Genomic DNA, 27181 nt, shown 5'->3' with positions numbered 1-27181 from the left:
CGTTTCTCCTCGGATACCAATGTCGGTAAATTTTGATCGAGATTATGTGTTTATTTGTTTTTTGTTTTTTTGTTTAGCCCTGCGAGATTTGCCTTTGTTGGAATTACTCCAGAAGGAGACGGGTCCACGTGGGAAAAGTTGGCCCAGAGACACGAGTTTCGACAGCTGCGAATGCAAGTCGGCGGGAAGACCCGCAGGAGTGAGCCTGTCTCTGGTGTTTTGCGTCTCTGTGTAGGGTATGTTTTCGGATGAGTTGGGGGTGATGGAGGAGAGTGTCAAACTGTTTAGGGAACCGGTGAGACGGTTTCGAAGCGTAGAGTACAGCCGGTGAGAACGTTCTTGGGTCTAGAACCTATCGGTTAAGTGAAAATTGTCTTATTGGAGATCTTAGAGGGCCTCGACTGAGCGGATGACCGTATGGGCCATAGCCGTGGAACAAGACGCTCACCTATTCACGAGAAGTTGATCAACTTGGCTCTATCCTCTCGTCCGAACAACTCATGACTGCATGTAGGATCAGTGCCGGTCCCACCAGGAGAGAGAACTGACAAGAGAAACTCAACTACGCGTATTCTACCTTGCAGGAAGCCACGTAGCTATCGTGAGACTGGACTTTGCCATGTCAAAGGTTGGATGTAACGACTGACGTTGTCCGCGGAAGCCGCTGGAATATCAGTCTCCATTGGGGAGTCCATCGTCATCAAGCGAACCAATCCCCTGTGGCTTAGTTGGCTAAAGCGTCCGACTGTTACTTGCAGACAATCGGGAGATCGGAAGTTCGAGCCTTCCCGGGGGAGCAGTTGCTTCATTTCATTTTTTGCAATCCATCTCTTTTTTGGTGCCATATATCACAAAGATAACTCTCTCCAGGGGTTGTCTATCTCTTTTTGTCTGGTGGTGGTGGTGGTGGTGGTGTGCGACTTCTGTCTATGGACAACACCAGACATCCATCCACCTTGCTTGATGTGCTGGCATACACCATCGCTTAACACAATACACAACAACATCACCGTCACAAAATCCGGGAATGCCCTCACTTCCATAGCCAATCCCAAATAGCCAAGCCCTGCGTCGAGACCGAAAGTGCAAAGCCTACCCTGTTACCGGCCAGATGGTCATCCACCACCACCACCAGCCAGACATACAGACCAACACGCATATACCGGGCGCATGGCCAACGTCACTCTGCTTTCAAGCCACGTTTAAAAGACAATGTCTCGTGGCAACTGGCAACAAACCTCCCTCCTCAGCATGGAAAGCCGAATTAGGCATATCCCGAAGCCCGCCCCCATTGGGCAGACACTCCCAACCACCACGGCGAATTGCTGCCCGACACGGAGCAACAAAGTTAATCAGAGCTCGGGTTTCCCATTTCGCCTTTCCTTCCCCGTGACAGCGGCTTCTCCGGCTATTAGCGGGTTTCACCATCTGAATAGACTCGAGGCCAGCCAGGTTGTCGGCACCCTTACATGCCTCGATGGTTGGTCCTGTCATTTCTGCATACGAGATGCCCGACGTCGATCGAGGAACTTGAATGTGATACTCCGGTTAACATCTGGTTTAACCGTTAAGCGCGCTGAGGGTCTATCAAAGAGAGCTTGTGCCCAACATCCGCCATCGTGATATGTATGCCCAACGGGTTGACACAGACAGACTAGCCTAGACTCAACGACAAAGGAAAGGAGTTCCGGGTAGATGACATGGCATGGCAGTTCACAGTTTTCAAACACAGTGTACAAGTAGATGATACCATGACTGACTATATTCAAACGCTTCAATGCTGTCTATACATATCCAAGCACCATTTTAGACATCAATCATATCGTGCCAACATAACAAGAACTCTAGTAGACCTCGAGGACATATCGTCCCTCCTCCTTGAGCTTCTCAATCTCCTTGCGGGGATCGATCTTCTTGCCCGCAGCCTTGGCCTCGTGGGCGATGGCCTCCTCGAGCACCTTGGTCACATCAGGAACGGGCCAGGTAGGACCGCACAGGTAGAAGCTGCCCTCATCCTGGATGTAAGCCTTGGCGATCTCCTTAAGAGTCTGGCGCATACGGTCCTGGATGTAGATCTTCTGAGGCTGATCACGAGAGAAGGCAGAGCCGATAAGAGTGACGACGCCAGCAGCCAAGTAGGCCTCCCATTCCTCTCCGTAGAGGTACTCCTCGCGCTGGTGACGCGAACCGAGGTACAGGAGGATGGAGCCGATCTCCTTGCCCTGGGCCTTCTGCATAGCACGGTACTGGACAAAGGCACGGAAGGGAGCGAGACCAGTTCCGAGACCAGCCATGATGAGAGGAGCAGTGTCCTTGGTGGGGAGCTTCATGACCGAGGGCTTGACCGAAGCAGTGAGCTTGGCGCCGACCGGCAGACGGCTGAGGTAGCGAGTGGCATGGCCATATCGAGTGCGGCCACGGGGGTCGACCCAGTCGACCACGACAATCATCAGGGACACCGAGTTGGGAGTGACAGCCTGGGCAGAGGCGATAGAGTACTCTCGGCGCTTCAGGGGGCTGACAATCTTAACAAGGTCGTGGAAGCTGGGGTGAGCCGACTTGAACTCCTCCAGGATGTCCACATAGGTGAGGGTGTCCACCTCGGATCGGCGCTTGAAGTCTTCGGCACCCTCCTGTCCGCCAAGGGCCTCGAGCTTCTTCTTCTCCGTCTCGTCGGTGGCGAACTCGGCAAGGGCCTCGTAGAAGCGCTTGGGAGGCTTTCCGAGGATGTCGACGTTCTGGACAAGAGCCTGGTAGACGGTGCGGACCTCCATCAGAGAAGGATCCTCGCGAGAAGGCACCTGGACCAGCTCGGCGGGGTTGAGGCCGTAGAACTCGATGAACTGGTTGACCTCCTCCACGTCGTTCTCGGCGTGGATGCCCAGAGCCTCACCAATCTTGTAGGTAAGGCCTGAGTCGCCGAGGTCGAACTCGATGTGGAAGATGTTACGGTCATAGTCCATGGGAGTGAGACGTCGGTTCTCCTTGACCGTGATGGTGGCAGTCTTGACAGAGAGGTCAGGCCGGAGGGCAGTCTTGGTGCCATAAGCCTCCTTGAAGGCAAGGGACTTGGCGGCGACCTGCCAGTCACGGAGCTCAAGGGTCTCCTCGACCTCCTCCTTCTGGTGGGCGACGAAGCTGTTGCTCTGGATGGTACGGGGGAGGTTGGGGTTGACAAAGTCAGCCTCGACCTCGGCCCAGGCAGCGGGAACCTCGAACTGGCGGAGGCACTGGCCGATGGCATCAGTGGCCTCATCCAGAGTAGGGGCCTGACCCTCAGCAAGGATGTACTGTCCAATCTCCTTGGGGGAGATGTCAGGGAGAGCAACCTTGAGGAAGGACAGCTCGAGAAGCAGCTTAGCGAAGAGAGGATCCTTCTCGAAAGCAGGGGAGAAAGAAGCGTCCAGGATGTAGAGCTCGGCGGCCTTCTCCTGTAGTCCCTTGCGGAAAGCAACAGGGAGTCGCTTCTCAACCTCGTCATCCTTGAAGTTGGAGAGCTTGATAATGACCTTGCCGCCATCGGCGAGACCCCTAATGATATCAACCTCCTTGAGGATCTTCTCATCACCAACAACAATGGTGCTGGCCTCGTTGATGTCGTAAGGGGCCTCAAGAGCCTTCTTGGAGGCTCGGAGGTCACTGCGGACGATACCGCCCTGGGTAAGGTTGTCAAAGACCTCATTGACGTAGACGTTGGAGGTAGACTCCTTGGAGAGGAGGTTACCAATGACGCTGGGGGAGTTGATGGCAGGTGAGTTATCGAGCTCCCAGAAGGTGAACTGCTGAGCCTGGACGAGAGAAGGCAGCTTCTTGGCCTCGCCGTCGTTGCCAAAGATCTTGTGCAGGGTGTTGACCAAGCCCTGAGGAGTGAAGGCCTGAGCGGGAGTGTACTTGATGTCAAGAACATCAGGCTCACTGTCAAACTTGCCAGAGAAGGCAACAGTGGTGAGAACGTCGCTGTAGAGGGCGGACTGAGTAGCCTCATCCTCGACGGCAAGCTCATCCTTGACCTGGCCAAGAACAGCAATGGTGCGAGCAGAGGCGGGGATGGCCTTCAGGAAAGCCTCCTCGATGAAGGGGCGGTAGATTCGCACGTTGATGACACCAACCTTGGCGCCATCGGCAGAAAGCTTGGCCAGGACCTGCTTGGTGACCTGGGACTCAACGCTGCCAAAGGCAACGAGGACGACATCAGGGGTCTCATGGCCGTGGTACTCAAACGGCTCATAGACGGTGCCAAGCTCATCGTTGAAGAGCTTGAGCAGCTCAACAGCCTTGCCAGCGGTGTCGAGGCGGGTGTTGAGCTTGCCGACTTCGGCGGAGAGCTTGGTGTACAGATCGGCGACGCCGTTCTCGCTCAGGGCATCAACGACGCGGAGAGTTTCCCTGGCGACACGAACACCATCATAGATGTGAAGAGTAGGCAGGAGAGAAGCCAGGAGAGTGGCAAAGACGGACATGTGCTGGGCCTCGTAGGTAGAGGTGCTGGCGACCAGGCCGAGGCCGAGATCCTCAGCAATGCGAAGAGCAGTATCGTAGTTGGAGATCAGGCCCTTGCTGTCCGAGTAGTCCAGAGCGGCGATATGGGCGACGAAGGGGCTGGAGACTCCATAGAGGAGGGACAGCTGGTCGAGGGTTCCGCGCAGCTGCTGGAGGCTGCCCGAGGGCGCAACCAGAGACTGGGGGATGTGTCGCTTGGAGACATCGAAGTCGGGGGAGAAGATGTAGCCAAGGGCGAGAGCACCAGCGCCGACTCGGGTCTGGAGTGGCAGAACGTCGGTGGAGTAGCCGTGGATGTTCTTCTCGTTCTGGGAGGCCCAGTCCTTGAGCGCAATGTCGAGGTCGAAGGTCTCGGGGGAGTAGGAGAAGATCTTGTCGGACAGCTTGTAGGCGATCTGCTGGACGAGAAGCTGGGCGGTCACGTAGGTCGGGCCGGAGATGGAGGAGAGAGGAACCCTCTGGCCAAAGGGAAGGCTGGAAGACAGCTTGGTGAAGTCGGACGAGTTCGTCTTGGCCACAGGGGCCGGCTCCTGATGAGGCATCCTGGAGAGGATTATTCGGTGATTGATCCGAGGAGTTGGAGGATCAGATCGATTGAAGGAGGGGAGGGGTCAGAGTATCGCTCTTGACTGCAAGGCAAAAGTCAAGGGAGTGCCTCCAACTCAAAACTGCTGACTCTCAAGAAGCGAGATGAGAGGATGTAAACACAGCGTTTCCCAGCAGCGAGGAGGATAAAAAGAGCGCTGAAGAAGGAGGAAAAGAGGGGAAGAGAGGAAAAGATGTGCCCTTCAAGAGGCGACTCAACGGGGCTGGATTTGTAACGAACTCCATCCTGTCCAAACTAATGGCTCTTCTTTTTTTCTTTCGTCAACGGATCTTGCTCGGCCTTGAGAATTGTTGATGCTTCGACAGAATCACGCAATTGGGCTAGACCGGTTTAGGAAAGGTGTTTCGATGTCGCAAGATGGCATTGTGGGGTGACAAAAAAGACTCAAACAGCCACTCTACAATACGCCTTCGACAACTGTCCATAATTCTTTCCCCTCCCCCACACAGAGTCTGGCCCCTGATGGAGACCCCGAAATCCCGATGTGCCAGCCTACTTCGTCTTTTTCTAGCCTCCTCCGAGTGCCGGCCGGGCCGTCGGGGGTCCTGTAGCCGGTTGCCGCCCGAGCGAGACTCTATGTTGAGGTCAATTGATCATCTTGACAGGGAACAATCTGATGAGACGATTGGATTACAGTTTTCATCTCTTTTACTGGCCTAAACACACTGTTGAAGCTTGCTGCCTGTCATGCCTCCCCTGCGTGCCTGGCGAATGCACCATCTCCTGGACTAATGGCGTCCCTTGATCAACGGTGCCACCACCGAAGCAGACTTTCTTCAACCGATGTAATTGGCTAGTCCCTAAAACTTAAATACTAGAATAGTCAGCACCAATAAGAGAATGATAATAGATTGGCGATATCTGCATCGAGTCATAGCTGTGGCAACCAGTTTGGACCTCCGTCCAGCACAGCGTACTCTATTCCTTTGCCCTAGCCATTGGGCACCTTGCCCTCCAATTGAGCCTGAAAGGATCAAATAACCAAGACCGCCGAGAGAATGAGAAGGGTTCTTGGAAGAGAGACCAGGGTGAACTGGCGTTGAGCCAACCAATCAATACCAAGGACGAATACTGAGCATCGAGGGCAAACCCGGATCACTCTGCTATGGTGCTTAAGGTTCAAATAACTGAGAAGGGGCAAGTTTCGGTGAGTAATATTGAATCACAAAATCAGAATAATCAAACGATCATCCGAAGATAAAAGGGGCTGTGGATTATAAATGCGATCTCTGTTAACCCGCTATCCTGTGCATGGCATGGCTCCAGCTCAGCTCTTGGAGAACTGAGTCATCATTATCACGGGTGATTATCTCGACATCTTATAGATATACGTGCTTCTATTAAATACTCAGGGATGCTATTTTGATGTTTGAGAAGTTGTGATATTAGCCTTGCTGTCCCAACAGCACCCCCACCAGACCCGAGGCTCTTTTCTCCTTTGCCCATCAATAAGTCTGAGGAGCCCCCAATGTGTTGTTGGCCTCTCTGCGCCATGTTTTATCGTGAGGCGGCTGGACTGTCTTGTCACCATCAACTGCAACCGCTATTGGTTCGTAATCCTGGTCGACTCGACACTTGGCAAGTTCAGCTGACAGGCCCAAGGCGCGTCGAGATACGTCTCAAATCAGGCTCGGCAATTAAAGGCAACCAGTTTTCAGGCGTTACCCCTCTCATTGTGGCTTTTTTTCTTTCTCCTCTTCTCTTTGTTTCCCTCCCCTGCAGGAATACCTCTAGAGGAAGCTAGTTCAATGGTGAGTACCCAAGTTACAATTTGTTGTCACACTGTTGTCTACCGAGAGCGATCCTTACTATACCTATACCTTGATCTCCAAAGGCTCAAGGTTCCAGGCTACGGTTGCCTGAGTTGGCGCCCAGAGCCGGGTTGGGTTTAGTTTGGGCGTAAAGCTTGCAGATAACGGCGTAGAAAACGCCCATACGGAAACGAATGTCCATGAATCATTTGGAGCAGTTGCTGACCTGAAACTGTAGCCCTTGAGACGACTTTATCCAGACCCGGAAAAGACAGCGGAGGATGAGGCGATTGTTGAGTATGTGCTGAGAGTCCGCTTCCCCATATCCATTTCTAACCTGCCCCAGCATCGTCGCGGTCCATGGACTGAACCCCCGGAGCAAACCTGACCAAGAGCATGCCTGGGACACATGGCGAACTCCAGCTGGTCCCGAGGGCAAGCTCTGGCTCCGTGACGAGCTCCCCAAAGAGCTACCCCACGCCCGCATCTTCCTGTACGAGTACAACTCGACGGCAGTGTATGGAAAGGACCGCACCACCTTTATCGACAAGGTGAATGCATTCCTCGAAGCCATGAGGATCGATAGGAGAAAGGCACCCCGACGGCCATTACTGCTTCTGGGCCACAGTCTCGGAGGTCTCTTGATCAAGCAGGCCCTCATCAACGCCCATAACAATGAAAAGTATCAGGACATCAAGCTTGCCACACAAGGCCTTGCATTCTTTGCTACTCCCCACGATGGCGGAAAGCGGTCTCTTGTCAACATTGGTCAGATCGCGGCAAAGATTGCTCTGAACTTGGGCTTCCAGAAAGGCGACAACATCCTAGAGACGCTCAACGACGGAAGCATGTTCAGCGACTTGATGCACGAGCATTGGAAGCAGCGCCTGTTGGAGTATCCTATCGTTTCATTTTGGGGCACTTTAGACAATGTATGCCGTGCTTCTACTAGACTTGTTTGAAGCCTCACTGACCCTGACCTAGATCGTTCCGAGGGAGAGTACGTCGTTTGGCCTGCCGGGAAAGCACGAGAATGTGGTCTCGCTCCAGGCGAGTCATGGAGGTGTCTGCAAGTTTGGAACAAGTCTACAGGACCGGGACAACTTCAAACTTGTCCAGGCCAACATTCAAGACCTATACGATAGTGCCATCGCGAATGGTGAGTTGGTCGCAGTTCCCAAGGAAGATCCCGTGGATGGAGCACTGGAAAGACGTTTCATTGGACTCGGGGAGAACTAGCCCACGCCCCCATGCCTGAGTTTCCTTGTGCCCCGAAGGATGTCGTTCAAGTGTAGTCAGTGATCGTATTAGGGAATTCAGAATCATCAATATTGTTCATGAAACCATCGAATCCTCACTAACAAGATGATCAGGCCAAGATCAACTCGAGCAAAACCCCGAGATGAAGAAGAAAGCGAAGCGAGCCAAGCAGGTCACAAAGCTTCTGAGGAACCTGTACAAATCTTTATACAGTGATGCCAAAGACAGAAACCCCCAGCGTGTTCAAGGCACCTGCGAATGGTTCACGAGCCATGATCGGTTTCAAGACTGGAAGGATGGGAAGACCTGCGGCCTCCTCTGGGTTTCTGCAGACCCAGGATGTGGCAAGTCTGTCCTGTCAAGATACCTCGTGGATGAAGTTTTGAAGAGCTCATCTACTTCGACAACATGTTACTTCTTTTTCAAAGACGACTTCCAAGACCAAAAGAGCGCGGCAGGGGCTCTGTGCTGTGTCTTGAGGCAGCTCTTCAAAGAGAAACCAGCCCTCTTGCAAAACTCCATCCTCAGCCAGTATGACGAAGACGGCGACAAACTTCTCAACTCTTTTCGTGCGCTTTGGCGTATCTTGGTTTCAGTTTCAACACATCATGGCAGCGGTCAAATCGTCTGTATCCTAGACGCCCTTGACGAATGTGAAGAACAAGACAGACGCTTACTGGTCGAGACACTGAACGACTTCTATCTCGAAAAGGGTACCAATGCGAACCTCAAATTCCTGGTGACAAGTCGCCCTTATGCCAACATTGAGCAAAGCTTTGATGACATACAGACAAAGTTCCCAGTGATTCGTTTGCAGGGAGAGGGCCAGTCTGAGTCGGAGAAGATTGCAAAAGAGATTGACCTGGTTGTTGAGGCTCGCATAACACAACTGTGCGAGAAACTACACCTTACAAAGGCTGTAGAGGAAGTCATGAAGAGGGGGGTGACCCAACACCCCAACCGCACCTATCTCTGGGTCTATTTGGTTTTTGGAGAGCTTGAAAATTATGTCGGCCATTCTTCCAAGCAAATGAAGGAGCACATCGGGAACATTCCCGCGACGGTCGATAAAGCATACGAAAAGATCCTCTCTAGGAGCCCAGACAAGAACAAGGCGAGAAAGTTATTGCGCATGGTTGTTGCAGCGAAGAGGCCATTGACATTGAAGGAGATGGCCGCGGCAATGACCATCGAGAGGAATCATACCTCGTATAGCCAACTAGATATCGGACCAGAAGACAAACTTACTGCCTGGGTCCGATACCTCTGTGGGCTTTTCGTGTCCATCCTTGGCGACAAAATCTATCTCCTCCATCAAACGGCCGCTGAATTCTTAGTGGGTAAAGTCAAGGATGGAGAATCTCGAAAAAATCCCGTGGAAGAAAGCAACGCTCGCTCCGAGTGGAAAGGTTCTTTTTCTCCTGGATCCTCAAACTTCATACTTGGGTCGGCTTGTGCACAGATTCTTCTGCTTACTGATGTTGTCGATGATGTTGGAAAGCACGTCGATGATATTGAAAATCACTGCGACGATATTGAAGAGCACGTTGGCGCCGATCACCGGGTAACACTCAAGTCACTCGAACCTTTGGACAAAAAGTACCCGCTTCTTTCCTACTCTGTAGAGTACTGGGCTACTCACCTTCGCGATGCGAGCAGTACCAAAGACCTCCCATTGAGCGACATGCTACATCTATGCAGCGGGAGAGAGTCAGCATGTCTTGTTCAGGTGCCAAGCAACTGGGACTCAGAGTCTTACGTGCGTGCCAAAGACCTGACTGCTCTTGTTACCGCATCGATCCTGGGGCTTGAAGCGGTGACTCGACACCTGCTCAAACTGGAGTCTACAGATGCGAATCAAGGGGACCCTATGTTTGGATTGCCTCCCTTATCATGGGCTGTGATGGGTGGTCACGGGGCAGTATTTGACACGTTCATCGAAGCAGAGGCACGTTACCATAAGACAGTACATCCCCTGAAGCGCCTTTTTAGGAGGCGCTATGTTGACCTTGGTGTCACGAACAAGGCCTTGTCCGAGGCTTTCCGCGTGCATTGTGTTAGGCGAGGGGGCCACACTACACCCCTGGGATGGGCCGTGTGTTTCGGGGAAGCATACATGGTTGGAAAGCTTTTAGCGACTCGTCGTGTGGCTGTTGCAAAGGAGATGTTGGGCGAGGCTGTCATGAACGACAGCGAGGGTGTCGCAATAGCACTGCTTGCCACCAGCCAAGTAACAGTCGACTACAGGGACCATCTAAAGCGAACGCCACTGTCCTATGCTGCCGAACTTGGGAATGAAGGGGTTGTCCAGAAGCTTCTTGCGACGGCAAGAGCTGATATCAATTCTATTGATAAATGGGGGCGGACACCACTGCAATATGCGGCTGAGGAGGGCCATGAAGGGGTTATACAGCAGCTTCTTGCGACAGGCAAAGCCAATGTCAATTCTATTAATAGAAAGGGGCGGACACCACTGCATTATGCGTCCCTAAGAGGGCATGAAGGGGTTGTGCAGCAGCTTCTTGCGACGGGCAAAGCCAATGTCAATTCTATTAATGGAGGGGAGACACCACTGCATTATGCGTCCCTAAGAGGGCATGAAGGGGTTGTGCAGCAGCTTCTTACGACGGGCAAAGCCAATGTCAATTCTATTAATAGAAGGGGGCGGACACCACTGCATTATGCGTCCCTGGGGGGCCATGAAGGGGTTGTGCAGCAGCTTCTTGCGACAGGCAAAGCCAATATCAATTTTATTGATGAATGGGGGCAGACACCACTGCATTATGCGTCCCTGGGGGGCCATGAAGGGGTTGTGCAGCAACTTCTTGCTGAAAGCAGCATTGATGTCGACGCGAAGGATAGCAAGGGCAACACAGTACTCGCGTTTGCCGCTCAGTTTGGTAAGGAGAGGGTGTTGAGAAAGTTGCTGGCCACAGCCAGGGTGGACGTGAATGCGATCGATCATAGCGGTCAGACGATTCTGTCGAAGGCAATTGCGAGGGGGAACCAAGGTGTCATTGAGGCTCTGCTTGAAACTGGCCGTGTTATTGTCACCCCTGGCTGCTGGGACGCCGTCAGTTTGTTGAGTCATCGGCCAAATGATGGGGGCGCCGAGGTTGATTGGATTAAGGAGAAGTTGAAGGTCTATAAACAAGGGGAGAGGCTGTAGTAGGTATCTAGCTTAGGACATGAGGTGGTACTACATCAAAGATACATAATGGGTAGAGAAAGGGAAACTAGGATGCACTTAACACCAGATATCATGGTTCTCATTTGCCTCGACTTTTCAAAAGACTCTCGCTCATATCATCACCTCTTTCCTAGCCACCTCGCGCCTCCTGTTTATTGAAGAGAGTTTGTATGCATCAGACTTGCACAGACTCGACAGATGAAAGAATGCAGTAATTTGGAAAGAACGGACGACACGATCCATACCTATTCATGAGCGGTCATAGGTACCTGACTCTCGAGACCAGTCTTTCTGGGAATTCAAGACCAAACATCATCAATTTCAGAGCGAGCATCATCAACACCACACAAAACATCACCAACCATGGCTCCACCCAAGATCGAGTTCAGTTACTAGGACTTTCACGATGGTAAGTTGATCAGTGCCGCCATTGCTCTGTACTTGACGCTAAGTTCGCTAGCTCTCCAAGCTTTGGATGCCGAGATCGCCAAATCAGACGACCTCAAGGCAGACGCGCCTCTCAAGCTGGTGTCCTCGGGCGGATTCGTGGCCGTCGACATGCTAGGCACTCGCGAGATGACCACCGAGATCGACTACATCCTCAGCCCCGATTCTCCCGACCCCGGGAAGCTCAGGCGGGAGCTCTACAGAGCTATTGTACATGTGGCACAGAGTCACAACATCTCTCGAGGCTGGATAAGGAACATAGAGTCATTGGTACAGGGGGATGATAATGAAAAGAAGCGTCTTGTTTGTGATTCCATCTCGCAGGACATCGCTCTCTAGCGGGGAGCCAACCTGACTGTATATACTGTTGAGTGGCATTGGGCCCTGGCCCACAAGTTGAAGATGATGGAGAATAGGAGAGAGGCCGATACACGCGACGCAGTTGCCATCCTGAGTGAGCTGTACATGATCTGTCAGGGCCCTCTTCCCCGGAATATCATCCAGTCTTGGGACAACCTCGTCCACGCGCCAATCAAGGACTCGGCCATTGACGTTCTCGCTACCGCATTCCTTGCGCGATATGGATATGTCGGCGTCGATAAAGCCTAGGAGATTCCTTGACGATACATCATTTGTTTTCTTGGGAGACTCTCCGAACAGCGTCGGCACAGATGGACCACCAATGTTGGTCCTTCTGCTCAATGAGTGGGTTTGAATTTGGGCAGCCTCTCTTTCTCGATAGTAGCGCCACAGACAATACTAGAGTTCCATTGAGCAAGCCTGACCCGATTGTGATTGGTGTACAGAGCCAAGACCATTGGTGAGATCCTTGGCTATGGACTGTAATGCTTGCCGCGTATTTCGATGAATAGCATGACTCAGAAGCTTGACATATTGTGCTTAATCGCGGAATAGGCGTGACTCAACTGCATAAACTCTCCCATTAGTTTGCAAATTGAATTGTTCTGGGTGTCGGTGCATAAATTTCTATCAACACCAAGGTGCCCTTGACATGTACGGAGATGGCTTGATAACATTATTCACACAGGGGCTTCTAGCCTTATAGAGATAATTGATTGGTTATGGGCATCAATTAATACTTGGAGACTCTAGTTTGAAGCATTCGGCATTAATTCAACTCTTCAACGGGCAATGACACCCTGGACTCCGCTTGAGCAGAAGACGCCGTGTATTCGGCCGAGAGATGAGCAGTCACTTTCACCTTTCATGACCGCAATTGCCGACCGACTACCGAACAATGTGACATCAGGATCCAGGGTAGACATGGGGCTTTGGGTGAAAGATCGACACTTTGGAGGCATCTCTTGGAAGTGGAGTTGCAAATCTCGATGTTCGTTCCAGATCATCCCGAGACAATCTTGGCCATGATCGAACCCCATGACATGGGGGGGAATGGGATGACTTAGAGTTATTCAGGTCAAGCATAAACTTCAACCAGTAATCAGCTCGGCCACAGTCAAACGCCCGTAACAGCTGGCACTCTACCATTGTCCAGCCAGCCATAGACCTCCGGGGGTCGTCCGATGGCTTGACCCTAGACCCTTGGGCGAAGGTCCATATTCCTTCCCCAAACGACGAGAATGGGCTTGGCTGTTGATACATGCTCGCGGGTTCCTGCGTGCGGGTTTCTATGGCAGACATGTGGACCTGAGACAGGAATGTTAATGGGGCGTCTAGACTGCTGAGCTTACCCAGACACAGAAGAAACCAGCCCAACTCTAACGAGAACCCTGACCTTGCTTCTTTTCCATTTCCGGTCATCCAAAATCTCCTACTGGCCCCGACTCTGGGACTGAGTGTTCCTGGACCCTGACAGCTTCGTGGGAGGGCGTCATGATGGCGTACACCATACCGATCAATAGCGCGGCCACGATCCCACGAAGCCGGATCAACACGTTTGCCCATCAAACTACGCAACCCGAGGAATGCACCAGACCCTATCCTCCGAGCCGCACCCTACCCATTGGAGAGGAATCTTCCGTCGAGCTTGCGTACATGTCCGATAGAGTCTCGGGCCCCGCGTTGGCGCCTCCATTCTCAGACACACTTGTCTCTGCCCTTCCCGCGTGCAAATCCTCCGTCGGTGGTGGCGAGCTTCTCCGGTATTTGGACTACGACGGGCGTTTTCTTGTCTTCCAAAGAGGCATGGCTGATGACGCCTCTTCAGGGTCTCGCCCGAGAACCTGGGTGAACGCAGACACTTGTCTCTGATAGCTGTGATAGCTCCAACAGCTGTGTCTCAACTTGTATATAACTGCTCTTTGATGCTTCCCAACCGAGACTCTCTCTATCCAACTCACCCACACCTTCATTCACCCTCTTTCCTTCCTTCCTTCCCTTTCCTTCTCTTCAATCCTTACCATTCATTATGGTCAACTTCAAGAACTTCGCCATCGTGGCGACCACACTCCTTGGCTGCGTAGTAGCAGCTCCAGCTCCAGCTCCTTCCTCTTCCTCTTCTTCTTCTTCCACTGGCCCCAGCGATATCATTCCCGGCAGTTACATCATCACCCTGAAGCCCGAGATCAAGGTCGCCAAGGTCAAGGCCCACATCAAGTGGGTTAAGGACGTCCACAAGCGCAGTCTCAGCAAGCGCGACGGCGACAATGGCATCGAGAAGACGTATGACAACGAGGCTGGCTTCCATGCCTACTCTGGTACCTTCGATGCCTCCACCATTAAAGAGATTAAGAAGAGCCCCGACGTGAGTGCGACAATGACCCAGTTCTGAGACAGTGACTAACATGCCTACCAGGTCATCGCCGTTGAGCCTGATCGTCTCGTGAAGCTCACATGGAACCCCCAGGTCGGAGAGCCTAGCGAGAACAACCAATTCGGCGAGCGAGACCATCATGAGGATCATGAGGGTGAGGATGAGACCACCGAGGACACTCACCTCTCCAAGCGATCCGAGACCAACCAAAAGTCTACTCCTTGGGGTCTCGGAACCATCTCGCACCGCTCCAAGGGCTACAAGAACTATCTATACGACTCTGACGCTGGCATCGAGTCCTACGCCTACCTCGTCGACAGCGGTGTCCGCGCCACCCACAAGGACTTTGGCGGCCGCGTCAAGCAGGTCTGGACTGCCTTCAAGAAGGACCACACTGATCGCCTGGGCCACGGCACTCACGTCGCGGGAACCATCGCCGGCAAGACATATGGCGTCGCCAAGAAGGCTCAGGTCCTGGCCGTCAAGGTGTTCCAGGGCGAGTCTGCTGAGCTGTCGGTCATCCTCTCGGGTATCAACTGGGCCGTCAACGATGTCGTCTCCAAGGGCCGACAGGAATTCGCCGTCATCAACCTGTCCCTGGGCATCGACGCCCCCTCGGCCGCTCTCAACAAGGTCGTCGAGAACGCCGTCAAGGCCGGAGTCATCACCGTCGTCGCCTCCGGAAACGCGGGCATGGACACGGCCCAGACCTCCCCCGGCTCCGTCGCCAACGCCATCACGGTCGGCGCCATCGACAGCAACTGGAAGGTTGCCAGCTTCTCCAACTATGGCAGCTTTGTCGACATCCTTGCCCCCGGTGTTGGCGTCGTCTCTTGCTCGTGGAAGTCCGACACTGGCACTGCTACCGAGGACGGCACCTCCATGGCTGCTCCTCACGTTGCTGGCCTCGTCCTCTACGCCCAGTCCATCGAGGGCATCTTTGGCGTCACAGAGACTTCAAACTGGCTCAAGAAGGTCGCCACGTCTGGCAAGATCACTGGCAACCTCCGAGGCACGAAAAACTTGATCGCTAACAACAACAACTACGCTCAGAGGAGGATCAAGATCTGAGGCAGTCCGCCGATAAGAGACGGCATCTGAGATAAAGGTGGAGGGTCACGGGCATACAGAAAACAAGCATGCATAACAGGGTCATAGACGGGCGCAACGGGGTCATTTACTGCATTTTCTTTTTTCTCACTTTTGGGTATTTCCTTTTGGTCTCTCGTTTTGGGATCTGGGTCTTCAAATGTCCTTCACTTCACCATATACTTGAATCAATCAATGGGTGACTTGCATGAAACACCATGCAACTTCAACGTCCTTATCTCTCTGTGCCTGCTCGTGAACATTGCCTCGAGGAATGTGACCGTTGGCCGTCATCTCGCCAATATTCGACATGCACCTTGAATCCGTGCATTCGTTTAGCCAGCCACACAGTTGCAACTTCTTAGCAACCACACCAGAGCATCGGCGTGTGTCCTAATGGGGCAGGTCAGTAGAAAACTAGGTGTGTTGCCTCCAAGCTTATCAGAGACAAGAAAGCCGGGGTAAATAGGCCGCGCAACTGATAAAATTAACCCACAAAACGTGGCCTCCCTCATGCCGCGTGGTACATACTCTATCCGAGCATGCCGAGCCCCCATGACAAGGGTCCATAAGTCTGGGCAAGATAAGAAGCAGCCTTGGCCCTCAATTTTCTATCCCCCAAATACCCTCCAAAAGAACTGCCGACTTGATCCTTCGAACGCCCTCTTATCTCTTGGAAGCGTCATGTCACGTCACAGCGAGTGCAACCATGTCGGTACTTTGCATGCTTGGCATCCGGGGTCGGCTCAGCCAAGCTTCGCCCAGCTCCGAGCAGGGATCATAGCGACCAACTCTTGATCAAAAGCCAAGCCTTCGACCACCAACTCGTTTTCTTGGCTCTTGATTCAACATCTCAGTTGTCACATTTGCACCCTTGATCGTCACTTCCAAGCAAGCCATTCGTTCATCATCAATCAATGGGTTTGTCTTGTCATTCAGTTCCAACTACTCTGGTTGGTAATACTAAAAACGATTACGCTTCAACGCCGGGCATTACACTCCCCATACGTGGATATACACAATTCAGGTCATTTACATCTTAGACTTTGTTGGAGGCGTCCTGCTCCTTCAGATCAGCCTCACGGGCCTCCTCGTCAACCACCTCAGGGGGGTCCTCGATTCCGGTCATCTTGTACACGATCATACCAGCAAAGAGATCGCCAGAGACGTTGACGGCCGTACGGAAACGGTCGAGGAACCAATCGATGGCCACGATGACGGCGTACATGCCGGTCAGCTCGACGTTGACGGAGCGGGCAATCATGATGGAAAGGACCAGCGAGGCCGAGGGGATGGGGCTGACACCGATCGAGGCCAGGGTCGACAGGAGGGCCACGATGATGTAGTCAACAGGGCCCAGAGTGATGCCCTGAGTGGCAGCCAAGAATGTGACAGCTGCGGGGAGGTAGATGGCAGTACTATCATCCAGGTCAGTTTCTGTTTTGTGAGATGCAGAGTGCGTTGCAACTTACCCGTCCATGTTGATCAGGCAACCTAGGGGGCACGAGAACTTGTAGATGGTGGCAGGGATACCTCGCGCCTTGGCGCATCGAAGCGTCACAGGCAGAGTGGCGGCAGACGAAGCAGAACCCCAGGCAGTCACCCAGGCAGGAGAGATCTTGAGCCAATACGAGTAGGCGTTCATCCTGGTAAAGGTGAAGAAGATGATGGGGACGATGACCAGGATGTGGATGAGCATGGTGGAGAGGGTACCGCCGATGAGGATACCCAGGTTCAGACCAATCTCGCCGATGTCGAGCTTCATCAGGTTGGGCAGGATCAGGAAGAAGACACCGATGGGGGCCATCTTGATGAGCCAGGTGATGATCTTGGTGATCATGCGCTCGATCTCCTCAGTGACGCGGATGATGGGGGACTGAGAGCTCTCGATGAGGTATCCCACAATGATGGCTGTGATGATGATGGCAAGCAGCTGGTCGTTGGCCATGGCATACACGACGTTGGAGGGGATGAAGGACTGGAACATCTCAAGGACGACTTGGTGGATGGGTCGTTCCGAGGTGTCAACAGTTGACTCCTCATCATCATCCATCCTAAGAGAGTCCTCTCCGACCTCCTTGAACTGGTGGGCCCAGACCAGGCCCGTCATCAAGCATGAGAGGGTAATGGAGATAAGTGTGGTGATGATGTAGTATCCGACAACCCACTTGGCAAGCAGGGAACCGCCGTTAGACATTTCTCGAAGTCTCGTCACGGCGAGAAGCATCGAACAGACGATCAGGGGAAGGACTGGGAGCTGGTTAGTCACTTGCACTTTGAGGGCATCATGGCTAATGTGAAAAGGTCATCTGGAGACTCACCGACAGCCTTGAGGGACCGGAGCCAGAGGTCACCAGGGATGGAGATGAGGACACGAGCAGCATCAGGGACCTTCTCGACCTGGGTGGTGACGACGAGACCGATGGCAATGGCAAGGAGGGCGGCGGTGATGATCTGAAGAGCCGATCCGGGCTCCTTGATACTGTACCACCAAGGCCTCTTGACCTCGTGCTCCTCAGTCTGGACGGCAGCGACGTCAGGGCCAGAGTTGGCCCCTTCAGAGCTCTTCTTGCTTCTGTGCCACCATTGCTTCTTGGAGGATTGCTCCTCAGCGGCGACGGTTGGGTTGGAGTTGGTTCGCACCGGCTGGGTCTCAGTCCCGGAGATATCCTTGGACTCTGGGGCCGACATTGCTGCAACGACTTGCTCGACTTGGGTGTAACGGACGAACGAGAACAGTTGACTGAATGGACTGAATGGGGGTGGGAGAGCACACGAGAGGAGCAGACTCGAAGGGCTTCCCCGTCAAGCTTTATAGCCCATCCTGACCCCCTCTTCGCCAAGACGGCGAAGCTCTGTGGGAGCAGATGTTATGGGTCATCCAGAGACATTGGCATCCATGGCAAGGTAAGGACAGAAACAACGGGGGGGCGCACGCACGGGTGACGCGCCCAGTCGGCGGATCAGTCTCCAGAATGAGTAGCGATGCGACACAACGAGAGAGCTTGGCTTGGCCTGCTGGGAGGGGAAGGTTACGAGATTTGTCTCGAGCGCCAAGGCGGACAAGCATCAGGCAAGCAGCTCAGTCACGGTCAAGGGCTCTGGTGTAGGTCTGGCGTCTGGGCATGACGAACAAACGTTGGTCCGCCGGCTCGGGTAGGCCGAACCAGAGGTGCTCGTTGGCAGACCATGTGGAGAGCACCTGTTGATGAGACTCTGGATTTGCCCGAGGAGGCGACGATGCCAAGAGAAAAGGCGCGCAGACGAGTCGTTTGAGAGAGAGGGCCAAGACTCGAGGCAGCCGTCCAGCCCATAGCATGTTGTACCTCGACCCCAAGCCAAGACGCCATGGACGGCCAAGTACCATGGATGATGGCGGAGAAGGAGGGAGGGACCAGGTCCCACGTCGCAACAGCAGAGAGATAGGGAGGGACTGCACGGACGGGGGATCCAGTATTCCTGTTTATCTGGCTGGGCATTCTTAGCATGCAGGAGAGAGCTGGTGAAGATGCAGTTGCAGTGCCGCGAATCTCTAGATGTTGCTGGCGCTCGCGCTTGTGCAGCCGCTGCCGCTGAGGCTAAGGCTGAGAGATAGAGAGATAGACAAGAGCCTCCTCCGCCTGCTGGGCTGAACCAAGCTAGGGTCACAGAGGCCGGGCCGTGTGTGTGCGAGCGGGCGGGAGGGCGCCTCGCCGTGAGGGAAATAACCATGGAAGGCCGGCAGATCTCAAGGTTAGGGGGCATCGACGGGAGACGCCACAGAGTCAGCGGTGGCGTGTTGGGTGCCGTGCCATTGGTCGGACCTGCCAAAACGAGGCCGCGCTGGCTGCTGCAACTAAAGCGGAAGCTGACTAACGGCATTGCTAGTCACCGACCTTATCCTCTCACCTTATCTCGACCGCCTTATTGAGACACACGACACACACAAACCAGCTGGTAGTCATTTGTAGAGAGCTTGCTTGTCAGTCTCACCACCGTGTGCCTCGTGCCACTTCCCAAGAACAGGCGAAACTCCTGCGGACCCTTGAAGGACCCAGGACGTTCCTTCTGCTACGTAGCAGCCGGGTCGATCGATGGACGGATGCCAGTGTCTTCTATGCAGCACCCACATCCACATGGAAGTTTACCATCAGCGGCGGCGAGGCAAACCAGCGGTCGCCAGAAAGCCTGTGATGACCATGCCTGCAATGCACCTCGTGCAAACGACGCCTGGGCAAGGGTCTCTCCCTCAAGTGGACCCGCCATCCGTCGTTACCCCCTGGGGGTGGAACCCTTGGAAACCCTAACGAACCCCGGCATCATTTCCTCGCTCGCAACCGTCCACGGGGGTCATTGCCTTTAATCGCGCTGTGATGGGGCCTGGTCAGGGACAGGACATTGCTCTCATCCTCCCCGATTGGCACGGCGGCTAATCCTCACCTCGGGGTACGTATTCGTCTCTCTCCCACATCGCGCTCCTGACCTTAACTTCGGGGACCCTCCGGTGCACACTGTGCTGCAAGTACTTACCCAGGAGAGCATCACCAGCCGCAGGGTGGATGTCTTGAGTTGTACAATGCTTATGCGCCATTGACCTGTTTATTCGACATCACGAGTATTCGTTGCCGCTCCATTGACAGTCCTGTCAGCCCGGGGCCGTGGGCTGTCTCGTTGTCTGGTGTCAGCTTTTCCATATTGACCGGCTTTAAATCTGGTTTTTGCCTCGAGCTACGGAGTACAGAAGGTCCAACATGGGAATTGCAGACTGGTGAGTCAAGTTGACGCCCGATGATGGAGGCGCCAGCGTCAGGAGATAACCGGGCATCGCGACGCCATCCCGTCACCTCTTGCGGCTCAAAGGCATTGGATGAGCTGCGAAACGCCAAACGAACTGCTGCAGCTAAAATCGGCAGAGGCCTTCTCGTCTGCTCGACATCCAATGCAGACTAGGACATGCAGCCGTCCTAATAGGCTCTAGCAAGGGTAAGGAGCCGACTTCCAGCAGTTCTGGAACAGGCCCAGAAGAACGGTCGCGCCTTGTAATGACAACAAGGCGAAGTTGACTAGGGAATGTGCAAGCTTATGTTAAACTTCCGAAATTCACCCTGGGGAATAATCGCCAGGATTGTCATATGCACCTTACCTCGTTCCTCGCTTGCTATTAAAAACGAGGGATATTCGGTTGTTGTCTTATTCCCCATCAGCCTATCCATCTACGGCTGAACGCCCGGACGATCCTGCGGCCAACGTCCATACGGAGGAGACCCTCCTGCACCAACAAACGGCCCATTTCGCCATCGGGGCGGCCTGGCCTCTGCACCTTTAAACAGTCGACGCTCCCCGCCGAATACTGAGTTATTACGTTTTCGAATCCACCTCTGCCCGCTGAATAGAGTAAGTCAAGAAGCTCAGTCGGACTATACGCCCTGTTATCGTTTAACTTTCGAGTCCGTGTTGGCGCCTCGTCTCATCCTGCGGAGAAAGTATCCACGCTGTAATCTTGCCGTCCTCAAATCGACTCGGAATGGGTCACTTATCTCGACAAGTCTGACCTCGATACCCTTGCAAACACCCAGGACACGCCGAGAGGAACTCATACAGCCGATCTATCTAGAGAGACAGAAGTAGCCATCTCGTTTGTGGAGAGCCGGTAGCCTTGGCGGATGGAGATTGGAGCTGACCATGCCACAACAGGCAAGTGGAAAAGTCTTGGAAGCCGCATGGAAACTCTGAGAGGGGGGGAACGCCTCATGATTTGGAGTTGGGGTCTTGGTATTGGGGTCAGCTCTACGCGGTTGTCTCTTTGGAGGAGGTGATATCAACCATGTCAGCAAGGTTTGCAGGGACTTCTTGGGGATGCTCAAGGATTCCCAAAGGAATTCAAGGATTCACAAGACAATCCCAGCCCGCCTGTAACCGCCGCTGGCCTTTTCTGGCCCTTTCGCCCCTCCCCCAGACCAAGGCCAAGTCTCTATTATGCAATTGATTCGATCCCCCACAACCAACAGATGAGAGCATCTTCTTCCCCCAGAGTTGGGTACGTAATGGAATGATAAGACCTCCGCATTTGCGGGCGAGAGGGCCTGTTCCCAAGTACGCTCGGATGGTGAAGGGGAGGAAGCTGTTCGATTGTTATCGCGATGGCTCTGGCTTCCTGATTCCTGGCGAGGCTCGCCTAATACCTGGACGATCGACCATTGCAGGTGGCCCAAACATAGGGACTTGTGTGGGCATGGCATGTCTCGCGGCTGCGGCAGTCCGAATCCACCAGAAATGTCCGGTGAATGGGTCCTGGAGCCAGGTCCTGTCCGGCATCCTATTTCCCGCTCCGCTGGCCGTGTTGTGTGTGTGCGTCCGAGGCGGAACCGTACCTAGGGATGCAATCACGCGTGCTGACTCGAGCTGTGGCACATTGCGATGGGGAAGACGCCATCGAGTGCGACGCACCACCTGATCCTGTCCCATCCGCCTGGTCGACCTAGCAGTTTCAGCCGGACCTGTTAGTCGGATCATGTTTTGTCAACTGGCTGGAGTCGACACTCTGGCTGACGAGTTCTGGAATCCTTGGCTAAACTCAGGTAGTTTGGTTTCCGCTGTTTCGCCTTGACAAACTCTGGCTGATCTTTCCTGCTCAACCTCCTGTTTCTGTTGCACATAATATCAACGGAATACGGACTTGGGCCTCCGCTAAACAGCAAAGGCGGTGCAGCTCCCTGTGATGGATGGTTTATGCCGATCGATTCGACAAGGCACCGAAATTGAGGCTCAAGCTCGTGTCAAGTTTGGCGGGATTCCGCTCCCTGGCATCGGTATTGCCTACATGCGGATGCGACTCTGTTGTTTGTTGATCAAATTTCGGCAGCACGAGGACAATCCGTGCAACGATGGTTCGCGGGAATTCATTCGGGCGCATGATGCATGAATCACCGCGACAAGGACGCTCTTCTACGGTTACGAATTGATTCAGGTGCCGTCGTGTAGGCGCCTTTGAGTCTTTTGCGTTGTCATGGCGAGACTCGCTACAATTGCGGTCTGTGTCCATGAAATGCCATCATCTTGATGAGACCGGGCAGAGTCGGAAGCACAAAGCCGGGTTTCGGTCACGTGATGGATCATTTCCGCTCTTGCACGTGATACACCTCACTACTCCCGCCCCGCCCCGCCCCGATGAGAAGGATGGCTCCCGCTCGCTCATGCTATCAACAGGTCATGATCAAGTTGAGGAATGACTCCATGTTGAGGCCCTCACGACCCCTCAGATGGCAACCCCTCACATGCATCTACTTGCCAGGTCACTACCAACAATGAATCATGGCCAGATGTCGTCTTGGCCTGCTTCTCGGCTTCCGTCACCCGCCACTCTTATCTGGAAGCATCCGTCTTGGCTGAGAGATGTGCATTTGATGACCAACAGCGCCGCACAAAGAACGCAAAAGCATCATCATGGTGCCTTGGCTTATTGATTGTCGAATTACATGGACCTCCAAAAACGCCTCCGCACAAAGAGCGCAACTGGACCCTGTTGACGCTTAACCTGTTTTGGCCAGCTGCTTGACTTCCCGCCACCAAACGTCTCCACGGGCGCCATTCATCGGGAGGCTCACCGGTGGCTCACGGCAGGTTCAATGCATCGCAGGACGGCAGAAGCGTTGGATTTCCAACGGGAAGAATGCAGAGTTCAACGTCTATGCAGTGGGCCATGGCGAAAACCGATCGTCCACAGGCCGTTTGTTTTGTCATCAACCAACAATGAGATCGGTGATGAAATTTCTGGTGTCGCTAACCCTGCACCGCTAGTCGCAAGCCATCATCATGACAGCTCCAGATTTGCGAGATTTGTGCGGATTTTGATCACGAATGCCAAATGTTAAATATTCGCCTCTAGAAGCTGCTGGAGGGAGGAAGGAACTCTCGACTAACCATCTACACCATTTAATTCCAACCATCACTTGTTTTACGTCTTGAAAAGACCATCTCGCTGCTCTTCGCTCAGTATCCTAGGGCAGGTGAATCATCCTTACGAGCATTTTCACTACACGCCTGAACCAATCATATTCAGAGCTTCCATCGCAACAACACAGCAACCTCTCAGGTGTGAGAGACATCAACAAAGATGGCGCCTACAGACGTTGTCACGACTTCCTATCTACTGGGCAACCTTCACTGCCCATCATGTGTCACCTTGATCCGTTCACTCCTCCACGAAACATACGGCGACAATGTGCTTTGGGTATCTCCAAACCTCGTCACCTCCGTGGTGACGGTCGAACACAAGGACAACACTCCAGCTTCGGTACGCAACATGGAAAAGACCCTCGAAGATGTCGGCTTCGAGGTGTGTGGCGTCAACACCACTGCGAGCTCCTCCATTGATCTATACCGCACATCCCAAGTTGACCTTGGCGAGAGCAGCCGCGCCATGGAGCATCCCAACGGGTTCATCGACTCCTTCTTTCAGCTCTGGCGTCCTAAGCCGTCGCCTTCAGCTGCAGAGGCGGCCCGGGCAGCTCACCTCGAGAACTGCGAAGCATGTAGATCCGAAGCAGTCGGCCAAGATGTGAAACACTACGAGAATGAGAAACTGGCTCGCACTTCTTCCAAGATATCTGACACCTCCACAAAACACTCCTCCTTGCCTTATCCCCTTCAAAAAGTGGTCACGGGCACGGCTCCCTCTTCGCTGTGGCGAGTGACTCTCTCAGTCGGCGGCATGACCTGCGCTGTCTGTGTCAACACCATCACTGAGGAGATCCAAAAGTACCCCTGGATCTCAAAGGTCGTTGTCAACTTGGTATCCAACAGTGCTACTGTCGATTACATTGATGGCGATCGGACACAAGACATCGTCGACGCCATCGAAGACCTGGGATACGACGCTGCAATCGATCAAGTTGTCAACCTCGAGGAGCAGAAGCAATCCGCAGACGAACGCGAGGTCGAGATTCGTGTCGACGGCATCTTCTGCCCGAGGTGCCCAGATCGAATTATAACAACTCTGAAGGGTCTTGCGCCAGACCGACTCCAGATTTACCAGGAACCTACCGTTAAGAACCCCATTGTCAGGCTTCGATATACCCCCAAGGCGCCAGAGTTCACGGTGAGACACATTCTCCAAGCCATTGAGGCAGCGGATGAGGCTCTCAAAGCTTCCATCTACCACCCCCCGACCCTCGAGGAGCGTTCCAGGGCTATCAGAGCCAAGCATCAGCACGCTCTGTTGTACCGTGAAATCCTTACCATCATCTTTGCCATACCTACCTTCATTCTGGGTATCGTCTACATGAGCCTCCTGCCCAACTCGAATCACGGGAAGATGTACCTGATGAAACCATGGACCTCTGGGCTCAGCCGCCTTGATATCGCCCTGTTCATCCTTGCCACACCAGTCTACTTTTTCGCCGCCGACGTCTTCCATGTTAGGGCCATCAAGGAGGTGCGAACTATGTGGCGCTCGGGTAGCCGCATGCCTGTGATACAGCGCTTCTATCGATTCGGCAGCATGAACATGCTTGTTTCTCTGGGAACCAGCATAGCCTACTTCTCTTCGGTAGCACAGATGATTGCTGCGGCTACCACGAGCAGACATCACCAAGGTTCTGGTGCCGAGATGTACTTTGACTCGGTTGTCTTCCTGACCATGTTCCTTCTCGCGGGAAGACTCATCGAGGGATACAGCAAATCCAAGACCGGTGACGCGGTAGAGATGCTGGGCAAGCTTCGTCCAACAACGGCCCTTCTTGTTGAGAAGGACAAGGCCGGAATTCAGACAACTACAACCGTTCCTGTCGACCAACTTGACACTGGCGATGTAATTCGCATCCCTCACGGCGCATCCCCAGCTGCAGATGGCATCATCGTCACGGGAGAGACCAACTTTGATGAGTCGAGTCTCACTGGCGAATCACGCCTCATCAAGAAGGCGGAAGGAGACCAGGTCTTTGCTGGAACCATCAACAAATCGTCTGCCATCACTGTGCGTGTCACTGGCACCTCGGGGAAGTCCATGTTGGATCAGATTGTCCAGGTCGTCCGAGAAGGCCAAACCAAGCGAGCTCCCATCGAGCAGATTGCCGACCTCCTGACCACTTACTTTGTTCCCCTCATTACGCTGGTTGCCATCCTCACCTGGGTTGTCTGGATGGTTGTCGGTTTCTCGAATGCCGTCCCAGATCACAAGGCAGAATCGTCAGGCGGCTGGGTTGTCTTTGCCCTCCAATTCGCCATCGCCGTCTTCGTCGTCGCTTGCCCCTGTGGACTGGCCCTGGCAGCTCCGACAGCCATCTTTGTAGGCGGCGGAATCGCGGCTAAGCACGGCATCCTTGCCAAAGGTGGTGGTGAGGCATTTGAGAAGGCGAGCAAGATTGATTGCGTCGTGTTTGATAAGACGGGTACCCTCACTGAGGGGGGAGAGCCACAGATCACCGACGCTGCCGTCTTCCCGGATGGTTCGGCCGACGAGAAGGAACGAGGAGCTCTGATGTCGGCTCTCAAGGCCGTCGAGGAGAGCAGCAGCCATCCAATTGCCAAGGCCATCGTTTCGTTCTGCGGAGCTGATACCAAGGCTGCTGATGTTGAAGGCCTGGAGGAGTTGCCTGGAAGGGGCATGAAGGCCTTGTACAAAGGCACCGGCAACCAGCAATGTGACATTATCGTCGGGAACGAGCTTCTCATGCAAGATTTCTCCGTGGTTATCTCGGGTCGTGTTTCTTCGCTCCTCCAGACCTGGAAGACCGAGGCCAAGTCTGTCGCCCTGGTCGCCACCAAGCCCTCGGCCGGTGACACCTGGACCCTCGTCGCGGCGCTCTCCATCTCCGACCCGATCCGTCGTGAAGCCGTCGCGGTGATCCGGGCCCTGACGGCGCGCGGAACCCAAGTCTGGATGCTCTCCGGTGACAACGCAACTACCGCCCGCGCGGTGGCGCAGCGCGTAGGGATCCCAGCCTCCAACGTGTTCGCAGAGGTGCTCCCGTCAGACAAGGCGGCCAAGATAGCGTCGCTCCAAGCCTCTCTCCACGCACGCGGCTCGACGACGCGGCGGGCCATGATCGCCATGGTGGGCGACGGCATCAACGACTCCCCCGCGCTCACAACTGCCGACGTGGGCATCGCCATCGGGTCCGGCAGCGACGTGGCCATCAGCAGCGCCGCCTTTGTGCTCGCAACGTCTCATCTCGCCGCCGTCGTCACGCTTCTCAACCTCAGCCGTGCCGTGTTCCGACGTATCCGCGTCAACTTCGCCTGGGCCGTCGTGTACAACATGATTGCGGTGCCCGTCGCCGCCGGCTGCCTGTACCCCATCACGACGGGGGACGGGAGTCACATTAAGTTGGACCCGGTGTGGGCGGCGCTGGCGATGGCCCTGTCAAGCATCAGCGTTGTGTTGAGCAGTCTGAGTCTTCGGACGGGGATTCCAGGGGTTGGATTTCGGCATCGGGAGGTTGAAGTTGATGAGTGAGCGATGACGATGATGCATGCAGCAGGCATTTTCTAGTGTAATAAGCCCTTAATTGTAATTGAATAATCCGGCCCCCAAAGAAGAGATAGATACCCCGGGGCATTCCCCTGTCAATCAAGATGCACAGCTTACTGTTGTTTCTCCAAGATGCGTGCGTGATACGACCGTT

The 27181-nt window shown here is 54.0% G+C and overlaps 4 protein-coding genes and 1 pseudogene across 5 annotated transcripts, besides 1 other annotated feature; 3 read left to right on the top strand and 2 right to left on the bottom strand.

The window, feature by feature from the left end:
- Positions 1-1844: 1844 nt before the first annotated feature.
- On the bottom strand, positions 1845-5042 carry NCS57_00387200 (FAD-binding FR-type domain-containing protein; the record flags this gene model as incomplete). The annotated part of the gene is made up of 1 exon (XM_053053850.1): positions 1845-5042. One exon carries the CDS (start codon positions 5040-5042, stop codon positions 1845-1847), a length of 3198 nt encoding a protein of 1065 aa, XP_052916010.1.
- Positions 5043-6828: 1786 nt separating this feature from the next.
- NCS57_00387100 lies at positions 6829-8296 on the top strand (annotated as a pseudogene). The gene is made up of 5 exons: positions 6829-6858; positions 7097-7155; positions 7205-7790; positions 7843-8017; positions 8232-8296.
- Positions 6829-8296: a sequence feature.
- A 5761-nt stretch (positions 8297-14057) lies between these two features.
- NCS57_00387000 (uncharacterized protein) lies at positions 14058-15560 on the top strand (the record flags this gene model as incomplete). The annotated part of the gene is made up of 2 exons (XM_053053849.1): positions 14058-14480; positions 14532-15560. The coding sequence occupies exons 1-2, from the start codon at positions 14145-14147 to the stop codon at positions 15558-15560; spliced, it is 1365 nt and encodes a 454-aa protein (XP_052916009.1). The 5' UTR covers positions 14058-14144.
- Positions 15561-16617: 1057 nt separating this feature from the next.
- On the bottom strand, positions 16618-18269 carry NCS57_00386900 (Amino acid transporter; the record flags this gene model as incomplete). The annotated part of the gene is made up of 3 exons (XM_053053848.1): positions 16618-16996; positions 17051-17828; positions 17900-18269. The coding sequence occupies 3 exons, from the start codon at positions 18267-18269 to the stop codon at positions 16618-16620; spliced, it is 1527 nt and encodes a 508-aa protein (XP_052916008.1).
- Positions 18270-23670: 5401 nt separating this feature from the next.
- On the top strand, positions 23671-27012 carry NCS57_00386800 (uncharacterized protein; the record flags this gene model as incomplete). The annotated part of the gene is made up of 1 exon (XM_053053847.1): positions 23671-27012. One exon carries the CDS (start codon positions 23671-23673, stop codon positions 27010-27012), a length of 3342 nt encoding a protein of 1113 aa, XP_052916007.1.
- Between the last annotated feature and the right edge of the window lie 169 nt (positions 27013-27181).

Source organism: Fusarium keratoplasticum, chromosome 3 (genome assembly GCF_025433545.1).
Source record: "Fusarium keratoplasticum isolate Fu6.1 chromosome 3, whole genome shotgun sequence".
NCBI classification, from domain to species: Eukaryota; Fungi; Ascomycota; class Sordariomycetes; order Hypocreales; family Nectriaceae; genus Fusarium; species Fusarium keratoplasticum.
This window is presented reverse-complemented; position numbering and strand designations above follow the sequence as displayed.